The sequence below is a fragment of the Macaca fascicularis genome, chromosome 14, assembly GCF_037993035.2.
Source record: "Macaca fascicularis isolate 582-1 chromosome 14, T2T-MFA8v1.1".
In the NCBI taxonomy this organism is placed as follows: Eukaryota; Metazoa; Chordata; class Mammalia; order Primates; family Cercopithecidae; genus Macaca; species Macaca fascicularis.
The window spans coordinates 46,640,690-46,661,788 of record NC_088388.1 but is presented as its reverse complement, the minus strand read 5'-3'; the positions used below and the strand labels follow the sequence as shown (position 1 = coordinate 46,661,788).

At 37.7% G+C, this 21,099-nt stretch overlaps 1 protein-coding gene across 1 annotated transcript; it reads right to left on the bottom strand.

The window, feature by feature from the left end:
* Positions 1–11,189: 11,189 nt before the first annotated feature.
* On the bottom strand, positions 11,190–17,112 carry MRGPRX2 (MAS related GPR family member X2). The gene is made up of 2 exons (XM_015435307.3): positions 17,014–17,112; positions 11,190–13,162 (listed from the first exon to the last, which is right to left on the bottom strand). Exon 2 carries the CDS (start codon positions 13,135–13,137, stop codon positions 12,148–12,150), a length of 990 nt encoding a protein of 329 aa, XP_015290793.3. The 5' UTR covers positions 13,138–13,162; positions 17,014–17,112; the 3' UTR covers positions 11,190–12,147.
* Positions 17,113–21,099: the final 3,987 nt, after the last annotated feature.

Genomic DNA, 21,099 nt, shown 5'->3' with positions numbered 1-21,099 from the left:
AGTAAATCACACTTCAGCAAATGCAAAAGAACTAAAATCATAACAGTCTCTCAGACCACAGCGCAATCAAATTAGAACTCAAGAGTAAGAAAATAACTCAAAACCACACAACTACATGGAAATTGAACAATCTGCTTTTGAATGACTACTGGGTAAGTAATGAAATTAAGGCAGAAATCAGTTCTTTGAAATCAGTGAAAACAAAGAGATAACATGCCAGAATCTCTGGGATACAGCTAAAGCAGTCTTGAGAGGGAAGTTTATAGCACTAAATGCCCACATCAAAAAGCTAGAAAGATCTCAAATTGACACCCTAGTGTTACAACTGAAAGAACTAGAGAACCAAGAGCAAACAAACCCCAAGGCTAGCAGAAGACAAGAAATAACCAAGATCAGAGTGGAACTGAGGGAGATAGAGACTTAAAAAATCCTTCAAAAAAATCAATCCAGGAGCTGTTTTTTGGAAAATGTTAATAAAATAGACCACTATTTTATTAATAAATAGGCCACTAGCTAGACTAATGAAGAAAAGAAAGAAGAATCAAATACATACCCTAAAAATGGTAAAGAAGATATCACCACTTACCCCCAAAATATGCAAACAACTATTACAGAATTCTATAAACAGCTCTATGCAAATAAAGGAGAAAATCTAGAAGAAATGGATAAATTCCTGGACACATATACCCTCCCAAGAGTGAACCCAGAAGAAGTTGAATCCCTGAATAGAGCGATAACAAGTTCCAAAATTGAAGCAGTAATAAATGGCCTACCAACCAAAAAAAGCCAATAACCAGATAGATTTACAGCTGAATTCTGTCAGAAATACAAACAGGGGCTGATTCCATTTCTTCTGAAATTATTCCAAACAACTGAAAAGGAGAGACTCCTCCCTAACGCATTCTATGAGGCCAGCATTATCCTTCTACCAAAACTAGTGGAGATACAAAAAAAAAGAAAAAAGAAAAGAAAAGAAAACTTTAGGCCAATATCCCTGATGAACATCAATGCAAAAATTCTCAATAAAATACTGGCAAACCAAATCCAGCAGCACATCAAAAAGCTTATCCACCACAATCAAGTTGCCTTCATTCCTGGGATGCAAGGCTGGTTCAACATATGCAAATCAATATGCATAATCCATCACGTAAACAGATCTAAAGACAAAAACCACATGACTATCTCAATAGACAAAGAAAAGGCCTTTGATAAAATTCAACACCTCTTCATGTTAAAAACCCTCAATAAACGAGGTATTGAAGGAACATACCTCAAAATAATAAGAGCCATTTATGACAAAACCAAAACCAATATTATACTGAATGAACAAAAGCTAGAAGCATTCCCCTTGAAAACCAGCACAAGACAAGGATACCTTCTGTCACCACTCTGATTCAACATAGTTTTGGAAGTTCTGGCCAGAGCAATAGGGCAAGAGAAAGAAATAAAGGGTATTTAAATACGAAAGGATGAAGTCAAATTGTCTTTGTTTGCGGATAACATGATCCTATATCTAGAAAACCCCATTGTCTCAGCCCCAAAGCTCCTTAAGCCAATTAGCAACTTTAGCAAAGTCTCAAAATACAAAATCAATGTGCAGAAGTCACAAGCATTTGTATACAGCAACAACACGCAAGCAGAGAGCCAAATCATGAATGAACTCCCATTCATAATTGCTACAGAGAGAATAAAATACCTCGGAATACAGCTAACAAGAGAAGTGAAGGACCTCTTTAAAGAGAACTACAAACCACAGCTCAAGGAAACCAGAGAGCACATAAACAAATGGAAAAGTATTACATGTTCATTTATAGGAAGATTTAATATTGTGAAAATGGCCATACTGCTCAAAGTAATTTATAGATTCAATGCTATTCCCATCAAACTACCATTGACATTCTTCACATAATTAGAAAAAACTATATTAAAATTCATATGGAGCCAAAAAAGAGCTTGTAAAGCTAAGACAATCCTAAGAAAAAAGAACAAAGCTGGAGGCATCATGCTACTGACTTAAACTATACTATAAGGCTACAATAACCAAAACAGCATGGTATTGGTACAAAAACAGACACATAGGCCAATAGAACAGAACAGAGAACTCAGAAATAAGATCGCACATCCACAACCATCTGATCTTCAACAAACCTGACAAAAACAAGCAATGAGGAAAAGATTCCCTATCTAATAAATAGTGCTGGGAGAACTTACTATCCATTTGTAGAAAATTGAAACTGAGACCCTTCCTCCCACCTTATACAAAAATTAACTAAAGATGGGTTAAGACTTAAATGTAAAACCTAGAAGTATAAAAACCCTAGAAGAAAATCTAGGCAATACCATTCAGGACTTTGGCAAGGATAAAGATGATAAAATCACTAAAAGCAATTGCAACAAAAGTAAAAATTGACAAATGGGATCTAATTAAAGAGCTTTTGCACAGCAAAGAAACTATCATCAGAGTGATATGCAAACCTGCAGAGTCAGAGAAAAACTTTGCAGTCTATCCATCCAACAAAGGTCTAATATCCAGAGTCTACAAGGGGCTCAAATTTGCAAGAAAAAAACCCAACAACCCCATTAAAAAGTAGGCAAAGGACATGAACAGACACTTGTTAAAAGAATACATTCATACATCCAACAAACGTGAAAAAAGTTCAACATCACTGATTATTAGGGAAATGCAAATCAAAACCGCAGTGAGATACCATCTCACACCAGTCAGAACGGCCATTATTAAAGTCAAGAAACAACAGATACTTGATATCAAAAACATAAATTGTGTGGTAGGAGTAAAAGTGTAGACATTGTGCAAATGATCAAAGTTAAGTAGTTATCAGGTTAAAATAAAATAACCTCTTATTAGTTAAGATGTTTTATGTAAGTCTCATGGTAACCAGTAAAGCAAAAATCTTTACTAGATACAAAAACAGATATAAAGAAATAATTCAAAGTATACAACTACAGAAAATCATCAGACTACAAAGGAAGACAGCAAGAAAGAAAAAGAGAAACAAAGAATTTATAAATTAAAAAATTAACAAAATGGAAGCAATAAGTCCTTATGAATAATTACTTTGAATGTAAATGGATTAAATTATTCAATTAAAATGGCTAGAATGGCTGAATGGATTTTTTTTTTTTTTTTAAAGATCAAACCATATGCTACCCATGAGAGACTCACTTTACCTTTAAGGACATACATATACTGAAAATAAGGGATGGAAAAAATATTCCATGCAAATGGAAACCAAAAGAGAGCAGGGGGTTGCTGTACTTACATCAAACAAAATATACTTTAAGTCAAAAACTTGTTTTTACTTAAAAACAAGTTTGTTTAATAATGCTCAAGTGGTCAATCCATCAAGAGGATATAACAGTTGTAGATAATGTATATTCAACATCAGCTCACCTAAATATATAAAGCAAAGTAAAAGATCTTATTGGAAACATAGACTGTAATATAATAATAGAAAACTGCAATACCGTACTTTCAACACTGGACAGATCAAACGGACAGAAAATCATTAAGGAAACAGAAGACTTGAACTACACTTTAGGCCAAATGGACCTAACAGTAATTTACAGAACATTTCATCCAACAGCAGCAGAATATACTTTCCTCTGGAGCATACCAGGAATGTTCTCCCAGGATAAATGATGTATGTTAAGCTGCAAAGAAAATCTTAGTAAATTAAAGAAGATTGAAATCATGTCAAATATCTTTTCCAATTACAATGGCATGAAACTAGAAATCTGTAACAGGAAGTACCTTGGAAAATTCATAAATATGTGGAAATTAGTGGGCTTCTGAATGGTCAATGAATCAAAAGAAAAAAGGAAAATTTAAAATATCTTGAGGCAAATGAAAATGAAAACACAATATTGCAAAACTTATGGGATACAGCAAAAGTACTCTTGAGAGAAAATTTTATAGAAATAAATACCTATCAAAAAAGAAGAATGACCTCAAATGAACAAGCTAATGTTATACCTCAAATAACTAAAACAAGAAGAAAGTAAACTCCAACTTAGCAAAAGGAATCATATAACAAAGATCAGTGCAGAAATAAATAGACTACAAAACAATAGAAAATACAAAAAACTAAAGTTTTTTGAAAAGATAAGCAAAATTGTTATATTGTTACCAAGACTAAAAGAAAAAAGGAAACAATAATCAAAATAAGTCACAAATAAAAGAGTAGACATTACAACAGATACCACAAAAATATAAAAGATCAGAGATGACCATAAACAATGATACATCAACACATTGAATAACCTAAAATAAATGGGTGTATTTCTAGAAACATACATCTACCAAGACTGAATCATGAAGACAGAAAAATCTGAACAAACCAATAATGAATAAGAAAATTGAATCAGTAATCACCTAAACCTCTCAACAAAGCCCAAAGACTTCACTACTAAATTCTACCCACTATTTGAAGAACTAACACTAATCTTTCTTAAACTCTTCCAAAAAATTAAAGATGAGAAAATACTTCCAAACTCATTTTACAAGGCCTGCATTACTCGGATATAATAGCCAGACAAGGACAGTACAGGAAAACAAAACTACAAGCCAATATTTCTGATGGACATAGATTGAAAAATTCTCAGTAAAATACTAGCAAAGCAAACTCAGCAACATATTAAAGAGATCATTCACCATGATCAAGTGAGATTTCTCCCTAGGATGCAAGGATGCTTCAACATATGCAAATTTATAAATGTGATACCATATTAACAAAATGAAGGCCAAAACCTCACAATTACCTGAATAGATGCAGAAAAAGTTTTTATGAAATTCAATATCTGTTCATGATTAAAATTCCCAGTCAGATACGTATAGAAGGAATGCACCTCAACATGATAAAGTACATATATGACAAGCCCACAGCTAACATCAAACTCAATGGTAAAAAATTGAAAGCTTGTCCTCTAAGAACAGGAACAAGACAATGATTTCTTTCTTGCCACTTCTATTCCATATGGTACTGGAAGTCCTAGCCAGAGCAGTTAGGCAAGAAAAAGAAATAAAAAGTATCTAAATAGGAAAGGAAAAAGTGAAATTGTCTGTTTGCTAATGAAATGTAGAAAACCCTAAGGATTCCCCCAAAACTGGCTAGAACTGATTCAAAATCAAAGTTTCAGGTTACAAAATCAACATACAAAAATTAGTAGCAATGCTATGCACTAATAACGAAGTATCTGAAAAATAAGAAAACAGTTTCCATTTACAATAGCATCAAAATTAAAATAATTAGAAATACATTTAACCAAGGAGGTAAAATTTTGTACATGGAAAACTCTGAAACACTGATGAAAGAAACTGAAAATACATAAATGGAATGATATCTCATGTTCATGGATTAGAAGAATTAATATTGTTAAAATGTCCGTGCTTGTAGATCACCCAAAGTGATCTACAAATTCAATGCAATCTCTATCAAAATTCCAATGTTATTTGTTACATAAACAGAAAAAAATAACCTTAAAATTCTTATGAAACCACAAAAGCCCCAAATAGCCCAAGAAATCTTGAGAAAAAGAACAAAGCTGAAGGTATCAGACCCTCTGACTTCAAAATATATTATAAAGCTATTGTAATAAAAACAGCATGGTACTGGCATAAAAATAGACACATCAACCAATGAAACAGGATAGAAATCCCAGAAATAAACCCAAGTATTCACAGTCAATTGATTTTCAATAAAAGTATGAAGAATATACAATGGGGAAAAATAGTCTTTTCAATAAATTGTTTGGGAATACTGGATATCCACATGCAGAAGATAAAATTAGACACTTATCTCTCACCACATACAAAAATTAAAATAGATTAAAGACTTAAATGTAAGACCTGACACTGTAAAACTACTGGAAGAAAACATAGGAGAAAGTTTCGTGACATTGGTCTGGACAATAATTTATTGGATATGACCCAAAAAACACAGACAACAAAAGCAAAAATATACAAATGAGATTACATCATACCAAAAGCTATTGCATAACAAAGGAAACAATTAACAGAGTGAAAAGACAACCCATGAAATGGAAGCAAATATATGCAAACCTCTCTCTATTGCAGAGTAGGATAACTAGAGTATTGTATATACAATAATGTATTGTATATTTTAAAATAACTAGAAGATACATTTTTGAAACACATTTTCATCACAAATGTGTTTAAGGTGATGGATATGTCAATTATCCTGATTTGATCATTACACAATTTGTTTAAGTATTGAAACATGATGTTGTATCTCATAAATGTGTACAATTATTATGTGTTAATCGTATGTTGAAAAAAAAAATATTTACAAACCATGCATATGATAAGGGCTTCTTAGCCAAAATGTATAAGGAACTCAAACATCTCCTTGGCAAGAAAATGTATAACTATAAAAATGGGCAAAGGGCCTGAACAGGCATTTCTCAAAACAGGACATACAAATAGCCAACAGATATATTTAAAAATGCTCAACATCTCTGATCATCAGGGAAATGCAAATTAAAACCGCAATAAGATGTCACCTCACATCTGTTAGAATGGCTATTATAAAAAAGATGAAACGTAACAAGTGTTGGCAAGTATGTGGAGAAAAAAGAACCCTCGCATACTGTTGGTGGGAGTGTAAATTAGTATAACCATTTCGGAAAATGAAATGGAGGTTTCTCAAAATACTAAAAATGGAATTACCATATGATCCAGCAATCCCACTTCTGAGTTTATATCCAAAGGAATTGAAATCAATATGTTGAAGAGATATCAGCAACCTCATGTTTATTTCAGCATTATTTACAATAGCTAATATATGAAAGCAACCTAAGCATTTGTTAATGAAGGAATAGAAAAATAAAATGTAGTATATACAGTGGAATACTATACAGCCTTAAAAAGAAAGAAGTTTTGTCATTTGGACAACATAGATGAAACTGGAGGATATTATCCTAAGTGAAATAAGGCAGGCACAAAAAAATAAATACTGGGCTAGGCGCAGTGGCTCATGCCTGTAATCCTAGCACTTTAGGAGGCCGAGGCCGGCGGATCACGAGGACAGGAGATCGAGACCATCCTGGAGAACACAGTGAAACCCCGTCTCTACCAAAAATACAAAAAAATTAGCCGGGCATGGTGGCGGGCGCCTGTAGTCCCAGCTTCTAGGGAGGCTGAGGCAGGAGAATGGCATGAACCCAGGAGGCGGTGGAGCTTGCAGTGAGTGGAGATCGCACCACTGCACTCCAGCGTGGACGACAGAGCCAGACTCCATCTCAAAAAACAAAACAAAAAAAAACAAAAAAAAACAAATACTGTATAATCCCACTTACATGTGAAATGTAAAAACGTCAGTCTCAGAGTAGAGGCTAGAGAGGGACAGAGAAATGGAAAAGGGAAGATGATTATCAAAGGGTACAAAGTTGCAGTTAAACTGGAGAAATAAGTTTTTGTGATCCATTGCATTACATTGTCACCACAATTGATAACAATGAATTGTGTATTTCAACATTGCTATAAGAATAGATTTTTTGCTATTCTTATCAAACTACCAATGACATTCTTCATAGAACTAGAAAAAACTGTTTAAAAATTCATGTAGAACCAAAAAAGAGCCAGAATAGCCAAGGCAATCCTAAGCAAAAAGAACAAAGCTGGAGGAATCACATTACCTGACTTCAAACTATACTACAAGGTTACAGTAACCAAAACAGCATGATACTGGTACAAAAACAAGCACATAGACCAATGGAACAGAATAGACAGCCCAGAAATAAGGCCATACATCTACAACCCATCTGATCTTTGACAAAGCTGACCAAAACAAGTGATGGGGAAAAGACTTCCTATTCAATGAATGGTGCTGGGATTACTGACTAGCCATATGCAAAATATTGAAGCTGGACCCCTTTCTTATACCACATACAAAAATCAACTCAAGATGAATTAAAGACTTAAGTGTAAAACACAAAACTATAAAAACGCTGGACCTAGGAATGGGCAAAGATTTCATGACGAAGACACCAAAAGCAATTGCAACAAAAGCAACAATTTACAAATGGAATCTAATTAAGCTTTTGCACAGGAAAAGAAACTATTAACAGAGTAAACAGACAACCTACAAAATGGGAGACAATATTTGCAAATTATCTGACAAAGGTCTAATATCCAGTTTCTGTTAAAAACTTAGACAAGTTTACAAGAGAGAAATAACCTCATTAAAAGTGGGCAAAGGACACTTACAGATACTTCTCAAAAGAAGACATACATGCTGCCAACAAACATATGAAAAAAGCTCAATATCACTGATCATTAAGGAAATTCAAATCAAAACCATAATGGGATACCATCTCAAACCAGTCAGGATGGCTACTATTAAAAAGTCAAAACAGAACAAATGCTAGCGAGGTTGCAGAGAAATGAAAATACTTGTACACTGTTGGTGGGAATGTAAATTAGTTCAATCATTGTGGAAAGCAATATGGTGATTCCTCAAAGAGCTAAAAGCAGAACTACCATTCAGCTGAGCAGTCCCATTACTGGGTATATACCCAGGGGAATATAAAGCATTGTATCATAAAGACACATGCATGTAAATGTTCACTGCAGCACTATTCACAACAGCAAAGGCATAGAATCAACCTAAGTGCCCATCAATGACATTGAATAAAGAAAATGTGGTACATATACACCATGGAATACTATGCAGCCATAAAAAGAATGAGGTCATGTCTTTTGTGGGAACGTGAATTAAGCTGGAGGCTATCATCCTTAGCAAATGAACACAGGAACATATAACCAAATACCACATGTTCTCACTTACAAGTGAAAACTAAATGATGAGAACTTATGAACATAAAGAAGAAAACAAGAGATATCAGGGTCTACTTGATGGGAAGTGGGAGGTGGGAGGGGAGCAGAAAAGATAACTATTGGGTACCCGGCTTAATACCTGGGTGATGAAATAATTTATACAGCAAATCCCCATGACACATGTTTACCGATGTACCAAATGTTCACAGGTACCCCCAAACCTAAAATAAAAGTTTTAAAAAATGAGGAACATATGCACCACGGAATACTATTCAACCATAAAAAAGAATGAGATCATGTCTTTTGTGGGAACATGGATGGAGCTGGAGACTATTATCCTCAGCAAACTAATTCAGGAACAGAAAACCAAATGCCACATGTTCTCACTTATAAATGGGAGCTAAATGATGAGAACTCACAACACAAAGAAAGGAACAACAACACTGGGGTCTACTCGAGGGCACTGGGTGGAAGGAGGGAGAGGATCAGAAAAGATAGCTATTGGATACTGAGCTTAATACCTTGGTGTTGAAATAATCTGTACAATAAAGCCCCACAACATGAGTTTATCTATGTAACAAACCTTCACATGTACCCCCCGAACCTAAAATAAAAGGTTTTTTTCTTTTTTAAAGAAGAAGAAGAGATTCATCCATGTGCAGTGGCTTATGCCTATAATCCCAGCACTTTGAGAGGCTGAGGCAGGTGGAGCACTTGAGGCCAGGAGTTCAAGACCAGCCAGGTCAACAAGGTGAAACCCCATCTCTAAAAATTTTTAAAAATTAGCCGGGCATGGTAGGGCACACCTGTAATCCCAGCTACTTGGGAGGCTGAGGCATGAGAATCACTTGAACCCAGGAGGCAGAAGTTGCAGTGAACCAAGATTGTGCCACCGCATTCCAGCCTAGGTGACAGAGTTGAGACTATGTCTCAAAAAAAAAAAAAAAAAAAGATGTTAAATTTTATTTTTATTTTTATTTTAAGTTATGGGGTACATGTGCAGGATATGCAGGTTTGTTATATAGATAAATGTGTGCCATGGTGGTTTGTGTACCTATCAACCCATCACCTAGGTATTAAGCCCAGCATGCATTACTTAGTTTTCCTAATGCTCTCCCTCCCCCCACCCCACTCCACCCCCCAACAGACCCCAGTGTGTGTTCTTCACCTCCCTGTATTCACGTATTCTCATTGTTCAGTTCCCACTTATAAGTGAGAACATGCAGTGTTTGGTTTAAAGAATAAATTTTTAACCTTCACATTACACACACACAAATAAGTTGGTAAGGTGATGGATATGTTAATTAGTTTGATTTAGTCTTTCTACAAGGTATAAATAGATCAAAACATCACATAGTGCCCCATAAATACATGTAATTGTTAATTAAAAATAAATAAATATGTAAAAATGAATAGGCAAACCACCAGCTGGATAAGTATAATACACATAACCACCAAAGAAATCATTCAGCATATGAAAAAATGTATACAAATTAATAATGAAAAACACAAATACTTAATAAAAATAGGCAAAACTTAAGCAGACACTGCCAAAAAAAAGAGTAGCTAAAAACACATAAAAGATGCTCAATTTAATAAGTCATTATGGAAATTAAAACACAATTAGATACTACTTAACACTCATTACAATGACTAAAATTCAAGCACTGGCAAAACCATGTTTGTTGGGAGCATGTGGAGCAACTGGAGCTCTCATACATTGCTGGTGAGTATGTGAAATGGTATAACCATTTTAGAAAATAGCTTGATAATTTCTTATAGAGTTAAACATACATCTTTCCATCATTCTGCAATTTCATTCCAGGTTGTCTATACAAGAGAAATGAAAACATATATCTACAAAAAGACTTGAATAAGAATGCTTACAGCAGCTTTATTTAAAATAGCCAAAAAATTCATAAAACATCACACGTGTCTGTCAATATGAAAATAGCTACACCATAGTACACTCACACAATTAAATAGTACTCAGCTTTATGAAAGGAACAAACTACTGATATATGAGATGCAATAACATAGGTAAATCTTGAAAATATTATGTTGAGTGTAAGAGCCAGAAACAAAAAATACACGTATTATGATTCTAAAAAGATACAGTTAAAGGTCAGGCAAAACTAATACTTGTTGATGGAAATAGAAACAATGGTTGCCTCTAGGGGCAGGAGGAATGACTGGGAGGAGCACAGGGGAACTTTCAGAGATAATGAAAATATTTTGTCTTGAATAAAGTTTGGGTCACACAGGTGTATTCATTTAACAAAACTCATTAAGCTGTACATTTATGATCTGTGCATATCATTCTCTTAATAATACCTCAATTAAAAATAATAAAAACTTATTAAAAGATGCAGCATTTACAATTAGTATTTGATTTTGTGGAACACATAACTTTTAAAAATATGTGCAATTTAATTAATAAAATATATGCTCTGAGCTCTTTGGAATAAAAGGTAAATCTGACATAGAGCCTGTCCTCCAAGAACATAGAGTCTATAAGACCATTGGAAACTTCCAGGACGAATTAGAGAGCCCCCGGAGAGGGAGGATTAGGGCGAAGGCAAAGGGGAAGGGATGGGAAGAAGTGTAGCTGGGATTTTAAGGGATGGCATGTGAAAGGAAACCACAGGAAGACAGTCTACCTCAAACTTTAAATATGTGTTGACATTGATTTATCTAATTATAAAACTTAATTTCATGTTTGCAAAATTCAAAAGTAGTGAAAGCAATAAATTTAGACAGTTACTCAGATCTGGTAAAAAAAACTTTTCAGAGGTTTAAAATAAAAATTAACCAGTTTGTTCATTTATTAAGCCATTTATTCAACAAAGATTTATTAAGCTAGGGGCATATTCTAAGGTCTACCAAAATGAAAGACAGCTGCTCTTTTGGAGCTAGATTTAAATTTAATTCTAATTTTGTTGAGACAGGAATTGTATGGAAGAGAAAAAGAAACTTATTAAATATATAACATTCTTTGAGTCCCTATCAAGTGCAGTGACCAAAGAAATGTAGACCTTTTCTGCATTGCTTTCAGCCTTCTGTCAAAGGTAGGATTCATTAAAAGTGGGAACAGTTCTGGACCCCAGAGTTGGCAAAGCTCCCATGGGGATGTGGTGGAGGCCAGTGAGTAAGGCAGTTCCATAGACACTGCACTTAGTGTTTGTTTCGTAGGCACAGTCTCACTTAATCCTCACAAGGACTATCTTAACTGTTTTAAGATCAGGGCTGAGAAAGTTTAGCAAATCAGACAGACAGGGGCAAAGTTGCCTCTCAAAGCCACATATATCTGTGGAAGTAGAGGCTGTCCATCTCTACACCAGACTGCTTCTGGACATCTCCAGGGTGCCCTGACTGAAGCATCCTTCACTGTGATCCACCTCAGCAGTGTCCTGCAGAGCCCTCTGGAGAGCCAGCTTGAGGATCGGCTGCCGGAGCCGCCACTGCTTCCTAAAGGAGCCCACGAAGAAGTAAATGATAGGGTTGGCACTGCTGTTAAAAGACGACAGGACAACTGAAATTGGATGAATATGACAAAATAACACAACAGAATTCTTCCAGATCCATAATATTAGGAACCACTGAATGCCGAAGGGCAGGCCGCAGAGGAGGAAGATCAGCACGGTGAGCAGGATGGTCAGGTACAGCCTGGTCAGTGGCAGACTCCGGGAGCCACAGAGGATCCTGACCAGCAGGGCCAGGCTGGATCCACAGAGAACCACAAATAAAAACATCAGCCACGCTGCTGTGATGAAATCAAATGTCTGACACCAACCAGGGTCATCATCACTAAATAAGAAGCCACAGAACTTCCCTTCCAAGATGCTCAGCAGCAGGGACAGGGCCCAGAGCAGGACACACATGACCGCTGACAGGTGTCTGGGGCGGCGGCAGCGGTACCAGATGGGCCACAGGACGGACAGGCAGCGCTCGGTGCTGATGGCGCTTAGCATGCTCAGGCCTGCAAGGTAGGCACAGGTCATCACAGTGAAGAAGCTAGGGATATTGATGGAGATGGAACCGAAGAAGTTAATGAGGTATGCCAGGCAACTTGTCATCTGGAAGCAGAGGAAGAGGAAGTCGGCCCCGGCCAGGCTGAGGACGTAGACAGAGAAGGCGTTTCTGCGCATGCGGAAGCCCAGGAGCCAGAGCACAAACGCGTTTCCTACCAGCCCTACCAGGGCAATGAAGAGGATCAGGAAGACCGAGATCATGGTCTCCTTGCCACAAAGCAGAGGAAGGGCTTGATCATTTCCATTCATTGTTGTACTTTCGGTTCCCCAGGCCGGGGTGGTTGGATCCATGCTCAGAAAACCTCCACTGGCGCCCCTGGGAACAAAAACAAGACTTGAACACCTGCTGCATGTTCACTGATTGTCATGACCAGCCTGTTATGTAGTAATTACCTCCCCTGTTTTACAGGAGAGGAAATCAGAGGCTTGAAGAGATTAAGTCATTTATTAAAGGCCGGGGAGTTCTAGCACCTGGATTCAAACTCATTTCTTGCTGACTCTAAATCCTGGGCTCTTTCTATTACAAGATAGATCCTCTACTGATATGGGAATATTCTAAGGCCCAAACACCCGCACTCACTGTCACCATGTCATGTCTCCTAGAGGCAGGAGGAGAAAAGTCTAGGCAGAATATGTGGGACAGCAAGAGACAGGACTCTGAGTTCAGCATCCTTTTTATCCTGGCATATAGATTTCCTCTCAGGGGCCAGAAGAAATGACCCAGGCCATGACCCATGGCCACCCATAATGACTGAGAGGGGTTCATTAACAGTTAGAATGGAGATCATGATTTAGGGTCATAAAGGAGATGTGACTTCTTGCTAGGACAGGTCTGAGGATGGCCAGGCCTGTCAGGCTAGAAATGGCTCAGTGGGTCAGCTTTATGAAAACAGGAAGAATTTTTCTCTTATCCATTTCTGTGTCCTCAGTGCCTAGTTCAATGTGAAGGCATAGTGGAGAGTCAAGAAGTTTTTACCACATATGAATGAATGAATGAATGAATGAATGAATGAATGAATGAATGAATGCATGGGGAGCCAAGAGTAGTTGAAAATTTGGGCTAAATGGAACACCAACATTTTAAAATGAAATTAGTCACTAAAAAACACACATGTAAAGAAATGAAGAAAACATCACTCCTCATGTTTCCTTCTGGGAAAGCTCTGGTGTATTTGAAGGGATTGCTTCTGCCTGCACAGACAGTGAATAATGGCCACTGTCATATCTTCAGTCCAGGAAGGGCTAGTATATGGCTTTTGCTCAGCACCCAAAAGAGTTTTAACTTCCAGTTTATGGAAAGGATTCAGGGTTTATCTGAATTTTTCTGTATCTTGGAGGAAAAGGGGGCAGTTTGGGAAAAGGAGAGAGAGGCGGCAATTCAGAGTGTCTAGTGTCTAGAGGTGACTAGAGGGTGTTGAGGTATGAATACATGTAAGGGGGGGGACCCATTATTTCCCCCAGATGATTTTGAGCTTTCTTTGCGAATTAAAGCACTTGTGAAAAAGGATCATTTGGGGAAGGGAGTGGGAAATTAGGAAAAAAGAACCACGTTTACACTGTGCAGGGCTTTGGGGGAAAAGCCAGCTGCCTATGTCAATTACACTTGGGAAGGAGCCCTTACTCACAGTGGGGTGCACAATAGCAGCTGGCTGAGTGCTCCTCAGGTATAGCCTCTTTAAATCCTCTTCAGAGCCCGGAGAAGTCAGTACTATTATTAGTCCCATTTTACAGATAAGTAGATTAAAGCACAAATATATTGAGTACTATGCTCCAGGTCTCACAAACAAGTGGTAGAGCCTGCATTTGAACCCACAGATCTGTGTCAGAGGGCTTGTTCTTAACCAGCCTTGCAGCCCCATTGCAAGGGTTCAGTGCCGACTACACATGAAGAAAGGAGAAAAGCAACAAATAATGCTCATATCAAATCCAAAATGGAATGTCAAAATTGCAGTTTTTTAAAGCCTAGATTAAGCAACTTTAAGAAACAGGAAGATAAATTAATCAAATAAGGAGATGAGAATAGAAGCCAACTGAAAATAAGCAACTGAGAATAAGCAACTGAATGCAAGAGCTCTTTCTTGCTTCAGAAAAACAGCTGTCAATCACTCCACACTGCAGAAAACTCTCATGGGTTGGAGGCCTCAAAGGGGAAAGTGAATGAGTCCTCCATGGGGGTACAGGATTGGCATCAAGGACTGAATGCATCCATCACATGCTGTCTTAGTTCCTGTAGCCCTGGTTGGCCAGATGAGGATATGGAGGAAAACCACTTCTGTTGTTGTCCCTCAGTGCAGGTTGGCCTTTTTATTTGTGGCACTGAACACAGTCTGCACCTGTATTTTTAAGTGTATGTCTGTTTTTTCTTTTATCTCCCTCATTAAACTCAACATTTTTGTTGTGGTTGTTCACTATTGCATCCCCAGCCTCCAGCACATGTCCCTTGGAGGCCATCGATTGTAATATGCTCTTGTAACAAAGAAAGAAAGACAGGCTTAATGTGTACAAAACCGTTTTCTGAATCCCATGGTGAAAAGCAGGTCCAATACCAACTCCAGTCTCCTGGGGCCCTGTCCTGGGTTTATTTCTGTTCCATGCCTACATCATTCACTATTTGTGAGGCAGTCTTGAGAAAAATCTCCATTTGAGCACAGATGCTAAAAGAGAATCAGGGGCTATAGAGACTGCTAGTTGCCCCAAAAGCCATTCTCCTTTTCTCACACATAATAATTCTGAGTCTTAAATCAGAAAAAAGTCCATTTCTCAGCTTCCCTTTATGCTGATGGCACCACGTAACCATATGTGATGGTCAAGGGGAGGTGAGAGAAGGTGATATAACCAGCTCCTCCTGTACTCTTTCTTTCTTTCTCTTCTCTCAGGCTGGAATGCTGCTGCGTTTGGGAGCCAGGTAGGACCACGAGGGTAAGGGTATCTCTTTAGGGATGGGGAAATAGAAATTGGAAGGAGCCTTGATGTTTGATGTCTTGGAGTCATCAGCCCAAATCTAATAAACATTCTTTTTGATTATCACTATAATAGGTTTCTTTTTAAATAAGCCAAAATCATAAACTTAAATTACTTATACCTGTGTATTTATACCTGGGAGTACCTATGTATTCCCAATCCCTTTTTTTCCAACCACATTCCATTCTCAAGGCATTTATGATGATGGTGAGAGACTAGTCCAAAGAAGTGACACTAGATGGGAAGGTCAAACAATTAAAAAAAAAAAGGGAGGTGATAGAATGAGAAATTGATTCAATCACATTAATAGAGAAAGTCTCAGGAAATACAAACTGAGAAGAGGCTATGGGAAGAAACGGATATTTCCTATTTGCCATTAGGATCTCATGTCCACCCTTGTCTACCTGCCTTTGCATCCTGGGAGGAGACATGTCTGTGCCTCATCAATGGGCTACCTGGCAGGAGATTGAAGGGTGATTTTTTAAAAATTTCCTGGCTCTCTCCCTGCTCCATGAAGGGCTGTGAGTTGGCAGTGGCGGTGTTTTCCTACCTAAGGACATAGCCCTGTCTGGTGGCCATTTCCTGTAGCCATAGCTACAGTTACAGTTACAGCTACCACTACAGTACATTCTGAGTTCTCAGAACCTCTCTTTCTCCTTATCACTTCAGACCTAGCAATGGTAACAGCCCTCCACTATCACTTGCCTTTGAGGGCTTCAACATTCTTTTAATATTTCCTTAATCCCTATTCACACCTTTGTAAACAGTCTCTTCACTAAACTCTTCTAAACTACCCTGTTAGAGTGTGTGATGTGTGTTTTCTGCTGAGACAATGACAGATATGAAGAAAAAACCTTTTGAATAACAAGAAAATCGGTGCAACCTGAGGTTATTAATAACAATTTAGCTTAGGGAAGAAATGCCTTCATCCTACCCTGCCCCTAAATTAAAATTAGCACATTTTTTCTCTCCATAGTTGCATATTTGAATGGTTGAAGAAAAGGGGAGAATATAGGTAGATAGAACAGAAGTGGGACGAATCTCTGCCTGACCCCATTCGGATCTCCCACCATCTAAGCTGCCAGCATCCAAAGCTCCCTCAAAGGCGCTTCCTGTCTCCTTTTCCTGATGAATTAATCAGGATGTGGACCAAGGTAAAAACCAAAACTGCCTTTGAAAGAAGATGGTTCTTGAACAAACTCTTACCTTAACACCCTTCTTTCTACTGGAGTTGGTGAGTTGAGAAGTGCTTTCCTGGGACTGGCAAACAGCTGAGGATGGGGAGATGCCTGCAGGAGCTGGAGTGAAAACTGATGACTAAGTAAAGCTTATCAAGACGCTCAACAACCCTGTGATTTCCTGTGCAGAGGGTGCTGGAAAATAAGAGTACAACACATGAAACCACATGAGATGTTTCTCAGCATTTGCCCTGACTCCAATCACTTCTCTTGGTTTCTCCCCTACCCTCTCTGGCCCCACTCCCTGCAAGGAATCACCATCCTGAAGTCTTTTGTTGCCCACAAGGAGCCTCTGCAGGAAGCAGATCAATCAAGCAACATGAGCTTTCATAGCTAAAGAATAGTCTGCCCTCGTTTACAATCCCACCAACAGTGTAAAAGTGTTCCTATTTCTCCACATCCTCTCCAGCACCTGTTGTTTCCTGACTTTTTAATGATCGCCATTCTAACTGGTGTGAGATGGTATCTCATTGTGGTTTTGATTTGCATTTCTCTGATGGCCAGTGATGATGAGCATTTTTTCATGTGTCTGTTGGCTGTATGAATGTCTTCTTTTGAGAACTGTCTGTTCATCTCCTTTGCCCACTTTTTGATGGGGTTGTTTGTTTTTTTCTTGTAAATTTGTTTGAGTTCTTTGTAGGTTCTGGATATTAGCCCTTTGTCAGATGAGTAGATTGCAAAAATTTTCTCCCATTCTGTAGGTTGCCTGTTCACTCTGATGGTAGTTTCTTTTGCTGTGCAGAAGCTCTTTAGTTTAATGAGATCCCATTTGTCAATTTTGGCTTTTGCTGCCGTTGCTTTTGGTGTTTTAGACATGAAGTCTTTGCCCATGCCTATGTCCTGAATGGTACTACCTAGGTTTTCCTCTAGGATTTTTATGGTATTAGGTCTAACATTTAAGTCTCTAATCCATCTTGAATTAATTTTCGTATAAGGAGTAAGGAAAGGATCCAGTTTCAGCTTTCTACTTACGGCTAGCCAATTTTCCCAGCACCATTTATTAAATAGGGAATCCTTTCCCCATTTCTTGTTTCTCTCAGGTTTGTCAAAGATCAGATGGCTGTAGATGTGTGGTATTATTTCTGAGGACTCTGTTCTGTTCCATTGGTCTATATCTCTGTTTTGGTACCAGTACCATGCTGTTTTGGTTACTGTAGCTTTGTAGTATAGTTTGAAGTCAGGTAGCGTGATGCCTCCAGCTTTGTTCTTTTGACTTAGGATTGTCCATTATGGAAAACAGTATGGCGATTCCTCAAGGATCTAGAACTAGATGTACCATATGACCCAGCCATCCCATTACTGGGTATATACCCAAAGGATTATAAATTATGCTGCTATAAAGACACATGCACACGTATGTTTATTGCGGCACTATTCACAATAGCAAAGACTTGGAATCAACCCAAATGTCCATCAGTGACAGATTGGATTAAGAAAATGTGGCACATATACACCATGGAATACTATGCAGCCATCAAAAAGGATGAGTTTGTGTCCTTTGTAGGGACATGGATGCAGCTGGAAACCATCATTCTTAGCAAACTATCACAAGAACAGAAAACCAAACACCGCATGTTCTCACTCATAGGTGGGAACTGAACAATGAGATCACTCGGACTCAGGAAGGGGAACATCACACACCGGGGCCTATCATGGGGAGGGGGGAGGGGGGAAGGGGGAGGGGGGAGGGGGGAGGGATTGCATTGGGAGTTATACCTGATGTAAATGACGAGTTGATGGGTGCAGCACAGCAACAAGGCACAAGTATACATATGTAACAAACCTGCACGTTATGCACATGTACCCTACAACTTAAAGTATAATAATAATAAATAAATTAAAAAAAAAAAAAAAAAAAAAAAAAAAAAAAAAAAAAGAATAGTCTGCCCTCTTCTGGTTGGCATTCAAGGCCCTGGGGCTCACTTGATCTTTTAAAATCAGGTTTATTTCAAATGACACTAAGGTGTATAAAATGAAATATAAAGTCTCTCCAAGTCTCATTCCCCAAAAGCAACCACTGCATACTGTTTCCATTCTTTTTTTTTTTTAAAAAAAGCTTTGCATAATAAAACAATGTTTCTATTTTTGATTTATCAATGTTAACAACTGGATATATTGAGTCTCCTTATAAATATAGGGGACTTAGCACATCACATGCACCATCTGTCACGTTTCTCCCTCTACATCATGATATTTATTAGCTAGATTATTTTTAGATCATCTAGAGCCAACCAATATTTTCAGCCTTATCTCCTATGACTTCCTTTCATGTGCCTATGCTGCAGCCAAATTGAGTTATAAGTAACAATTATGAAGCATTTAAGACAATCAGAAGAAACTATTCACTCAGTTATTGATTCATTCAACACTGTTTATTGTTTGCCTATGATATGCCAGGTACCGTTGCAGGCAATGAAGACACAATGATGAACACCATACAAGATCATGCCCCTTTGCATTCCAGAGCAGCTGGGTGACCTCAGACAGGGAACATGTGTTGATTGAAGAGAGTTCTGAGACTCAGCATTTTCTTGTATTATACTCTGGTGCAGTGGGCAAAGCATGCATTTGTCCCCAGAAATCTGCTCTCCTCACGAGTAACACCAGGACCTTAGTAAGCTTTAACCTCTGTTACCGTCTAACCTACTGTGCTCTATTATTTTATTTTGATTCTGTTTCCCTCCAACAGATGATACACTTATTATTGTTTTAAATAGTCAATGTTTGTCACCAATGCTTTTGCTCATCCTCCCATTTTACATCTCATATCTTCCATTTCTCAAAACACATTCTTCAGGAGTTCCTCTTGTGAGAGTCTCTGCATGGTAAATGCCTCCTTTTATCTGTCTGAAAATGTTATTGTTTCACCCTCATCTTCTAAAGATGGTTTTTCCACTCATGACATTGTAGGGTGATAGTTACTTTCTTCCAGCACACTGAAGATCCACCTTCCGACTGCCAGTGTTACTGCTGTGGCCATCAGTATGGTTACTGTTGCAGCCATCAGTCAGGTTGCCATTCACTTGTGGTGATCTGCTTTTTTTTTCTCTAAGAGCTTTTATTTTTCTCAGCTATGGTACAGTCTCACCAAAATGTATCTAGTGACTCTTTTTCAAATCTTGTTTGGGATTTGTGGAGTTTCTGAGATTTTACAATTATCATTTAACATTTTTAGACAATTTAATGCTATAATCTCTTAAAATATTACATAATGGTGAAGAACACAAGACCAGGCTACTTGGCATTTCTCCTATGGGACCTTAGCCAAATTTTCTAACTCTTGTGTTTGTTTCCTCATCGGTAAAATGGGATAACATTATTAGTCTATAGGTTTGCTGTGAAGATGAATAATTTAATGTATATAAATGATTTACAATAGGAGCACATAGTAAGTACTATATAATTATTACCTCTTATGATCACTTTTAGTATTATCTCTTTCTGGAAGTCTAATTCAACATATGTTAGACCTCTTCTTCTATCATCCTTATTTCTTAACCTCTTCCTTATGTCTCATCTCTTTGTCTCTAAGGCTGCTTTCTGGGTAATTTCTTCAGATATATCTTACAGTTAACTAGATTCTTTCCATTCTGTCTAATCATCTGTTTAATCTATCCACTGAAATTTAAATCCAATTTTTATATTACTGATTTCTAGAAGTTCTATTTGATGTTTTAAAAATTATACTTTAAGTTCTGGGATACATGTGCAGACATGCAGGTTTGTTACCTATGTATACACACGCCATGGTGGTTTGCGACACCCATCAACCCGTTATCTACATTAAGTATTTCTCCTAATGCTATCCCTCTCCTCGCTCCCCACTCCACAACAGGCATGGGTGTGTGATGTTCCCCTCCCTGTATCCATATGTTCTCATTGTTCAGCTACCACATGAGTGAGTACATGCGGTGTTTGGTTTTCTGTTACTGTGTTAGTTTGCTGAAAATGGTGCTTTCCAGTTTCATCCATGTCTCTGCAAAGAACATGAACTCAGCCTTTTTTATGGCTGCATAGTATTCCATGGTGTATAGGTACCACATTTTCTTTATCC